The 9,108-nt window shown below is 37.4% G+C and overlaps 2 protein-coding genes across 4 annotated transcripts; both read left to right on the forward strand.

Annotated features, from left to right (window-relative positions):
• Nucleotides 1–128: 128 nt before the first annotated feature.
• rras (RAS related) lies at nucleotides 129–3,890 on the forward strand. Its single transcript, XM_057345130.1, has 7 exons — nucleotides 129–421; nucleotides 725–812; nucleotides 1,035–1,122; nucleotides 1,400–1,502; nucleotides 1,899–2,007; nucleotides 2,096–2,214; nucleotides 2,294–3,890. The coding sequence occupies exons 2-6, from the start codon at nucleotides 729–731 to the stop codon at nucleotides 2,126–2,128; spliced, it is 417 nt and encodes a 138-aa protein (XP_057201113.1). The 5' UTR covers nucleotides 129–421; nucleotides 725–728; the 3' UTR covers nucleotides 2,129–2,214; nucleotides 2,294–3,890.
• A 1,945-nt stretch (nucleotides 3,891–5,835) lies between these two features.
• prrg2 (proline rich Gla (G-carboxyglutamic acid) 2) lies at nucleotides 5,836–8,853 on the forward strand. 3 transcript variants are annotated; one of them, XM_057346295.1, is made up of 8 exons: nucleotides 5,836–5,952; nucleotides 6,142–6,249; nucleotides 6,698–6,787; nucleotides 7,101–7,264; nucleotides 7,400–7,433; nucleotides 7,674–7,806; nucleotides 7,886–8,029; nucleotides 8,418–8,853. In XM_057346295.1, the coding sequence occupies exons 3-8, from the start codon at nucleotides 6,703–6,705 to the stop codon at nucleotides 8,455–8,457; spliced, it is 600 nt and encodes a 199-aa protein (XP_057202278.1). In that variant the 5' UTR covers nucleotides 5,836–5,952; nucleotides 6,142–6,249; nucleotides 6,698–6,702; the 3' UTR covers nucleotides 8,458–8,853. The 3 variants fall into 3 exon arrangements, with proteins under 3 accessions (XP_057202278.1, XP_057202276.1, XP_057202277.1); XM_057346293.1 differs by having other exon boundaries at nucleotides 5,840–6,044; XM_057346294.1 differs by lacking the exon at nucleotides 5,836–5,952 and adding an exon at nucleotides 5,982–6,069.
• The last annotated feature ends 255 nt before the right edge of the window (nucleotides 8,854–9,108 follow it).

Here is a 9,108-nt window from a genome sequence, read left to right on the forward strand (position 1 = left end):
GCGTAGTAACAGTAGAATCGTTCATCGAATAATTCGCCTCAGCCAATGAGAGACCTCGAAGACTCACCGATTCGTTCGGTGAGAAAAACAACGACACGCCCATTTTAGACGTACGTAAGAGACTGGAGACGAAAAAAGTTGCCTCTGGTCATGAAAAGAAGGCTATCGGAAGCTGGGATCTAGAAATCACCAAGAAAACCACAGAGCGGGTGTTCATTTAAGTCTGTGATTCGCTTTTTATTTTCTCAAGCAAGATGATTTTGTCGTTTGTACAACGGCAGTATTTGTGAGCTAAATCTCGCGGCTAAAATCAATTGAAGCGTTCGTTGCTTTTGCGGTGGACTAAGTTGTCTGACTTTCGAGGCACAAACTTGGCACCAGTAAATTAGGCTAATTTACCAAAGGCGGCTGCGGAAGAAAGGTAATCCACCTCCAATGCTAACATGAGAACGGCATTTCTGTTTCCTTTTTACATTCATCCATCTGTAAATGTTGTTGTTTTAGATACTAAACAATAGGGATTGGATAATAAAACACACTTTCCCTGAAACTGCAACATTGTGTTGTAGAGGTTTATAAAATATGCCAGGCCCTAGAGAGGCGAATGATCTTGGCCTTAAATCTTCTCGATGGATCGATACATTTCCGACTTTTTAAGCACTAGATTTAGAGGACGTGGGGGTTTTTTTAGTTTTGTTTTTAACCTTTTGATTCGTATTTGTAGGACCATGTCAACGGAAGAAAGATATAAGTTAGTGGTCGTGGGCGGTGGAGGTGTTGGGAAAAGCGCACTCACTATTCAGTTCATTCAGGTAAGTGTAAGAAAAGTTTTCGAGTAGTTTGAGTGTACATTGTTTGACCTAAATATTTTTTCTTCGCGTATGGGTCAAGTATAGTTTTATAACTGTTCCTGTGGGTGTGATGTTTAGGCTACAGTGGGGGTTTTCTCTGCATGTTCTTTCTTGTCAAAGCCCAAACGTTGCCAGTCAGAAAACATTCAATCTAACCAGTCCTCTCTTTCTTTTCTTTGACAGTCATACTTTGTGTCTGACTATGACCCAACCATTGAAGACTCGTACACTAAAATCTGCACAGTGGATGGAAAGGAGACACGATTAGACAGTATGTTGATAATACTATAAACTTGCTTAGATGGAACGAATGAGTGTTCAAAGTCTTCATAGGTTCCCTGAGCAGGGAGATTTTTGTTAAAATATTGCATCATTATGATTCATTGTTGACCACGGGTTCCTGCCCAGATTTTGTTTTGACTTGCTGTGTCACTAATACATCCTAACAGATGTGTTTAAAGCAATATTTGTGCGCTTGAATTACAAGCATACGTGTTTTTGAAAATATATTTTTGTCAAAATTAACAATGTAACTGTTACATTTTTAGTACTCGACACAGCAGGACAAGAAGAGTTTGGCGCAATGAGAGAGCAATACATGCGCTCTGGAGAGGGTTTCTTACTGGTGTTCGCTTTAAATGACAGTGGCAGGTAAGTGTTGTCCTGAGTGGGTTTGTGTCTGTCTATGACAAAAAATGGAACAGATGATTTTCATTTCTAGCCTTTTTGTATGAATGCTGAGACAGGAACAGGCAGTGTGTTTGTGTCTGTGTGTTTTAAGGTGAAATTCACACAAAAGAAACGAAAGGGAAGAATATGAGTGTTCATGCTACCAGGTGCAAAGAGCTTAATTGAATCAATTGAGCCTATTTGTGTATTTTAAATATAGAGGTTTCACATATAGAAAAATAATCCTCACAGATGTCATGTGGACTTGTTTACCACGTGCTTAGTCAACATTATGTTTCAACTATCAGAATAAGAGCTCATAGGATTTCCCAAGCAACAATAAGCAGTTCTAATTAACTTTTGTCATCTCTCTTTCAGTTATAATGAAATTCAGAAATTTCACACTCAGATTTTGCGGGTAAAGGATCGAGATGACTTTCCCATGGTTCTTGTTGCCAACAAATCCGATCTTGAGCAGCAGAGAGCGGTAATGTTACCATGTTACACTAATGCATTCATTTTACTGACAAATCCTAAATGGGCTTGCGTTTGTTGAGACGGGTATATTTTTGTAGGTCTCAAAGGAGGACGCCATTGCATTTGCCTGAGAAAACAGAATTCACTATATGGAATCGTCAGCAAAGAACCGCCACAATGTGGATGAAGCCTTCCTGGAGGTTGTGCGAGCAATAAGGTATTTCAAATAAAGAGAAGCATGCTGATCACATTGAAAATGTAGCATGTTGTCATGACCTTGCATTACCTCATTCTAGAAAGTTTCAGGAGACTGAGAGTCCACCGCTCCCCACTAATCATGCTGGGAAGCAGAAGAGTGGTGGCTGTCCCTGCACCCTACTCTGACTGCCCCTTTGCACTGTTGCCTAGGAGACTGAAGCCCTTTCTCTCATTCCTGGTGCCTTATGTGTCTACACAGTGTGCGTGTGCGTGTGTGTTTTGTGTCGTGGATGTGTGTGCGTGGCTGTATGCATCAGTGTTCAGTGGCTTTTGCAGTGTATGTGTATAAATGGGTTTCTAAAGAGAAACTATATCAAATTAGAGAGATTTTCTTGGATAGGGAGACCTTGGTTTTCATTTCAATCCACACATTTCTAGTGAATTGTACAATTTGAGGTCTCTCTTGGTTTTAGGTTTAAGCACAGTATTTGTTAATTTCCAGCCTATAGTATAAGGTTTCCAAAAGATGGAGTGCCAAGAAAGAGGGAGCAATGAACATAAATAATGTATGAATATCCCAACACATACGTGATCATGGTTTAAACATTTTTAATGAGTTGGGTTAAAGTATTAGGTTATTTACTCGAAAAAGCAGAAAACATTGTATTGACTCAGACCTTTGTCCAGTCTGTGCCATCCCTGTGTGTTCATTTAAGACAGTGTGGTGACACAAAAATGGCTGCTCTGGTGTCTGCCTTGTTTTCTCTCTTGAACCATCATTGACAAGAATTTTGTTTTAGAGAATTTTTTTTTTATTCATCTCACCTGATTAAAATAATTGGGGAGACTGTAGAGATGAGGATGGTTTTATAACATGATGTGGTTTTAAAAAAAAAATGTATTTCTTTATGAAAGATAGTTCGCAGTACCATTACAACAGTGGGTCCAGTATTTGTGTAATGCTTATATTCATACAAACCAAAGGCCATGCTGTATATGTTTGCACACCTTTGTATTTGTGAATTATGTAGTTTAACACTAAAATGGTTTCATTTGGGGGGATGTTTGGATCTGTTTTTGTTTTTATCCAAAGAAGTTTCATTTTGATGTTTCGAAGGTACTTTTTGTTGGTCATATGCAGAATAAGTCTGTCACCAGATTCACATGCTATTGTATATGATTTACTTCATATTTTTCACCTTCATTAGTAGAGGGCAATAAAAAAGTGATCCAGAAAAGTGCAAAAATGAATTAACTAACAAAATATGATATTAATTAGTGTTGAGAGGGAATTAGTTATTTTGTCTGTACACATGTGAAAGGCATTCGGGTGGGTTGAGAATGAGGAAAAATGAAACTGTGCTTTTCCTTGTCATGCTACAGTTTTGAAATTTTACACAAGGGAGTGCTACGCTCATTTTATGAGAGACTTTTTAATCCAAACTTTGTAATAGCCCTGGTTTACCAGCTGCAGATAAAGAACAAAGCACTATACTTTTTTAGAATGTAAGGTGGAAAATATGCAATACACATTGTAATATTATCAGTCATGCCATGATGTTTTAAGTCTTTCAGTCATTTTAATTTAAGATGTTTTCTTAATTGCTCTGAGATGACAAGCAATTTGTCTTCCATGGAAAAAGTTTAAATTTGTATACATCAAACAATATTCTTTTGTACACAATTAAAATGTTTACTTAAGCTGTTGTTTAAGATTCCTGATTTATAGGTAAGCAGTATGTTGTTTCAGGTGTTTCACTTGAATGCTACACTCCTAAATAGGTGCTACAGAAGGCATACGAATGCCATAGAAGAATAGATTTTTGTTCCCCCAAAGAACCATTTAGTCGAAGGTTTTTATGAAAACTGTCTTTTTTATAATACAAATAATCTTTTGTAAAACAGAAGGTTCTTCCGATGTTAAAGGTTCTTTATGGAACCATTTAACAGAAAATGATTCTATGGCATCATGAAGTGTGTAATTCACAGTTTTCACATATACTATACAGGTACATCTAAAAAAATTTGAATATCATGAAAAGGTCAATATTTTTTGTCACTCATTTCAGTGAAACCCATATAGATTCATTACAGTGATATTTCAAGCCTTTATTTCTTGAAATTTTGATGATTATGGCTTACAGATAATGAAAACCCAAAATTCAGTGTCTCAGAAAATTAGAATATTACATAAGATCAATAAAAAAGGATATTTTAAACAGAAATGTCAGGCTTCTGAAAAGTATGTTCATTTCTAGCACAGTACCACCATAGTCATTGAACCAGCTTTTGGTACCTTTGGCAGTGTGGGCAGGTGCCAAGTCCTGCTGGAAAATGAAATCAGCATCTCCATAAAGCTTGTCAGCAGAAGGAAGCATGAAGTGCTCTAAAATGTCCTGGTAGATGGCTGCGTTGACTGTGGACTTCAGAAAACACAGTGGACCAACACCAGCAGATGACATGGCAGCCCAAATCATCACTGACTGTGGAAACTTCACACTGGACTTCACGCAACATGGATTCTGTGCCTCACCACTCTCCAGACTCTGGGACCTTGATTTCCAAATGAAATGCAAAATTTACTTTCAGTAAGAGGACTTTGGTCCACTGTGTTTTCTGAAGTCCAGTCAACACAGCCATCTACCAGGAAATGTTAGAGCACTTCATGCTTTCTTCTGCTGACAAACTTTATGGAGATGCTGATTTCATTTTCCAGCAGGACTTGGCACCTGCCCACACTGCCAAAGGTACCAAAAGCTGGTTCAATGACTATGGTGGTACTGTGCTTGATTGGCCAGCAAACCCGCCTGACCTGAACCCCATAGATTGTATTGTCAAGAGGAAGATGAGAGACACCAGACCCAACAATGCAGATGACCTGAAGGCCGCTATCAAAGCAACCTGGGCTTCCATTACACCTGAGCAGTGCCACAGGCTGATTGCCTCCATACCACGCCACATTGATGCAGTAATGCATGCAAAAGGAGTCATGCATGCAATGATGCAGTAATGCATGCAAAAGGAGGCCCAACCAAATATTGAGTGCATAGATTAAAGAAAAGCCTGACATTTCTGTTTAAAATATCCTTTTTTTATTGATCTTATGTAATATTCTAATTTTCTGAGACACTGAATTTTGGGTTTTCATTATCTGTTAGCCATAATCATCAAAATTTCAAGAAATAAAGGCTTGAAATATTTCACTCTATGTGTAATGAATCTATAGAATATAAGGGTTTCACTTTCTGATATGAGTGACGAAAAATAATTGACCTTTTTCCACGATATTCAATTTTTTTTAGATGTACCTGTAGCCTATAGCTTGTACATTGGGGAAATGCACAAGTGACCTCATTTATGTATTAAAATAAAAGGGTGAATTAAATTTAGGTTCAAAGGTGATCCAGTCTAACTAAAAGAATCCCACGTTTACTTATTTGGATCATTTTTACTGGTCCACAGTTTTTAGTATAGCTAAAACAGATCTAGTTTAAATGGATCCACACGTGACGATTGGATCCGAAAAACGGCCTTTTCATAACTTAAAGTGAGCTTGATCCAATCAGGACAATCGTCTATCGAAACCGGAAGCTGTCAAATATAAAAATAGGCGTTTTTGTTCTGTTTGTTTTGATGACGGGTGATGGATTTTATTGTTGAGGCGACCTTATTCTAATACTATTTTTTACAGTAATAATTTTTAGTTTATATTTTGTAATTAACTTGACAAATTCTTCGGCACTTTATTTATGTTCAGGTAAGTCCTCGAAACTAGCCACTCCCATAAGCGCTCGAGGCCGTGAGGCATGTTGTCAAACTGGTATGTCTCGTACGTGATGATGAGCCAGCGTACGTACTTTTTGCTGTAACACAGGTGATTATGAGTGCATTTTCAGCGCAGTATGAAGTTTTCGAATATGTAATTGGTTTGTTTCTCTGTTGGTAGTTTAGTCATTATAATTTACAGCAACAGGAGAGGACATCCACGGAGAAATTTGAAAGCGTTTTTCCATGTAAAACAGTTTCCTTGTACGGCACACAATAGCGCGTGGAGGTGAGCGTGCGTCTACCTTTTTTAGTTCTTAAGATCCAAGTGGTTTTACTTTCTTTTCTGCTTTCATTCTGTAGCCACTGCGTTTTGTTATAAGTTGCATCTTGTTTTCATCTGCACTGTATGGTTATTTACCAAACAAAATGTAAATACAATTTCCCATTATTGCCACTCCTCCTTTGTCATTTTATCGGTGTTTTGCTGCAGTATTACAAGTAGAATCATGCTAGTTAATTTACTTTAAGGTTTAAAATGAAAAGTTTCCTTATAAATACGTGTAATGACCGATAGAGGACGACATTGTAAAATTCTTTTTCGTCTAATTGTTGAGCATATAGCATTTTTTTTGTGACACTCTTTACGGTGAGATAGAGGTCCCCCAGGGGTCTCGTTTTGTTATGGCCTTATAAAAATAAAACGTATTAACCAACGGATATTTTAATTTGATCAGGTACAATGCCAGGCTATAAGGAGATATGCTTCAGCGTGCTATCCCTGCTGTATCTTGTTAAGGGCAGAATAATCAACAATGGAAATGATGGTAATAATTAAAACATGAACACCTCTTTATTAGTCCAATGCAGATCTTTTATAGTTTATTACTGCTAGTGACTATTTGAAGTACACTGTGTTTTTGTTTTTCTAGTTCTTATCTCATTTGCACTATATTCACATGTATGCACTTGGCAGACTTCAACCAAAAGTGACCAGGGCATTTTAAGCTACACTTTCTTTTTAAGTACATGCATTGCAATTGAACTACACAACAACTTTACTGACTTAGATGTACCACATCTAAATCAATGTTTGTTGTAACTGATTTCTAATATGGTTTATATTCTCGTGTTATTCAGTGTTCTTAGAAGAGAAGGCAGCAGGCTCGTTTCTCTCTCGTACACTGCTGTATAACAGTTGGGACTTAGAGCTAGTGGTGCCTGGCAATCTAGAGAGAGAATGCCTTGAGGAATTGTGCTCGTATGAAGAGGCAAGAGAGGTGTATGAAGATGACACAAAGACGGTAAGAAATAGTTTTTTATTTACATATGAGAGCACGATATAACACAAAGCATGATAAAACGGGCCAAAAAAAGTTGATACAAAAATTTGTTTTTGCATCGTGTCAGTTAGTGCTGTTCTTTTGTCCCCCAAACAGGCTGCTTTTTGGAAGGACTATGTCAACAGTCATGGTAAAAAAATTTAGGGATGGTTTGATATTTAATAGATGTTTTTGAAGATTTGCTCATTGAAGGTACTTAAGGTGCAAATGGAAAAAGTTTACTTATAAATTAAAGTAAGAAATAATTTTGGTGAAAAATATATAATTAACTTCATCCAAATGGCCAATGGATTTGATTCTGCTGGCCCTATGCTGTCAACAAACAATTTTAAGTTGTATTTATTGACATTGCTATATGGATTGATTTCAGAGTCTTTTACCCGAGTGGATGTGTCCGGTCTGGTGGCCGGCATTTTGGCTATTGTAATAACAGCAATTATAGCCACTGTGCTTGGCATTTATTGCTACAAAAACAGAGGAAAAACTCAGAGAAGAGGGGGCAGGTATGTGTGTAACTGTATTATTTTAACTGTTGTAAGCCTTTTATGTGGTATCCCTCTAATGGACGTTACAATTTTACAGTGTTCCTGTACGAATGCCAGTCGATGGACGTTCAGCGCCTGAATCTGTTCCCTTGACTAATATCGCGGCCCCGGGTCTCCCCTCTTACAATGAGGCTCTGGCCCACAGTGGCCAGCATGACGCACCACCACCTCCTTACTCAGGGTAGGCAGTCTATTGTTAGAGCTTGTTTGTATATGTGAAATCATTTTCTTTAACACTTTCATGCATAGAGATCACTACAGTGGACAGCTATAAAATGCTTTTTCTTGCTTTTGCATGGGTTTTGATGGCATAGTTGTGCACCAACCACTCCAGTGGACACTGTTATTTCTTACAATGTCCTCTCAAGTGGAAAATAAAAATGAAAGTGTTAAAGTGTTTCTCGCCTTTAAAGCAATAAATATACAGAAAACTATTCCTGGCTAAGGTTATCTTAATTTATGCATGATATGGTTGAAAATAACTATTACAGCATCAGCTTTCATAATTTCAAGTTGCATTGTTATGTTTCTTACTCTGATTTTTCCCTTTAATTTCTCTTTCTTTACAGTGGGGGTCCATCTGAGCAACCAAATACTCAAGATGCATAGTGATTAGATTCTGTTGCTTTGAAACTGGGGAATAAGGAATTGCAAGCTGGTGATGGTCATGTGTCATGGAGAAAGAAAGGGCTGTCAACAGCCAAGTTTAGTTTATTAATTAGGTAATTTATTATATTAATGCCAACACAATTTGTGTGTTAGTGTTTTATTATTTTTAAATATTTTGCCAATATTATGGAGTATAATCCTGTATAAGGTAATTTATTATATTAATGCCAACACAATATGTGTGTTAGCGTTTTATTATTTTTAAATATTTTGCCAATATTATGGAGTATAATCCTGTATTAGCGTAAACTGTCAATATTTTTGTAAATCAGTCTTTTTTAAGAGTTTGTCATTGTTCAACTGAATTTAAACTGAGTTGTTTTATCAAAGTTTCATTAATAAAACATGACTAATTTGAATATGTTTTCATTTGGCGCCAGCGCAAAACAACCAGAATGTGCTGGAAGCCTTAACGTTTTGCCATTACACGCTGTTGTCACTCATCATCGCCTATATAAATGTCCTAATATCAGTGCGCACCGCCACAGAGCTTAAGTAGAGAAGTGGTCGACACCGTCCAATCCTCGGCAGTGCCTCTGTGCTGTAACAAGGCGGCAGTACGCACGAGACTTCTAGACAGACTGCGTATGT

This window comes from Triplophysa rosa, linkage group LG11 (genome assembly GCF_024868665.1).
Source record: "Triplophysa rosa linkage group LG11, Trosa_1v2, whole genome shotgun sequence".
Lineage (NCBI taxonomy): Eukaryota > Metazoa > Chordata > Actinopteri > Cypriniformes > Nemacheilidae > Triplophysa > Triplophysa rosa.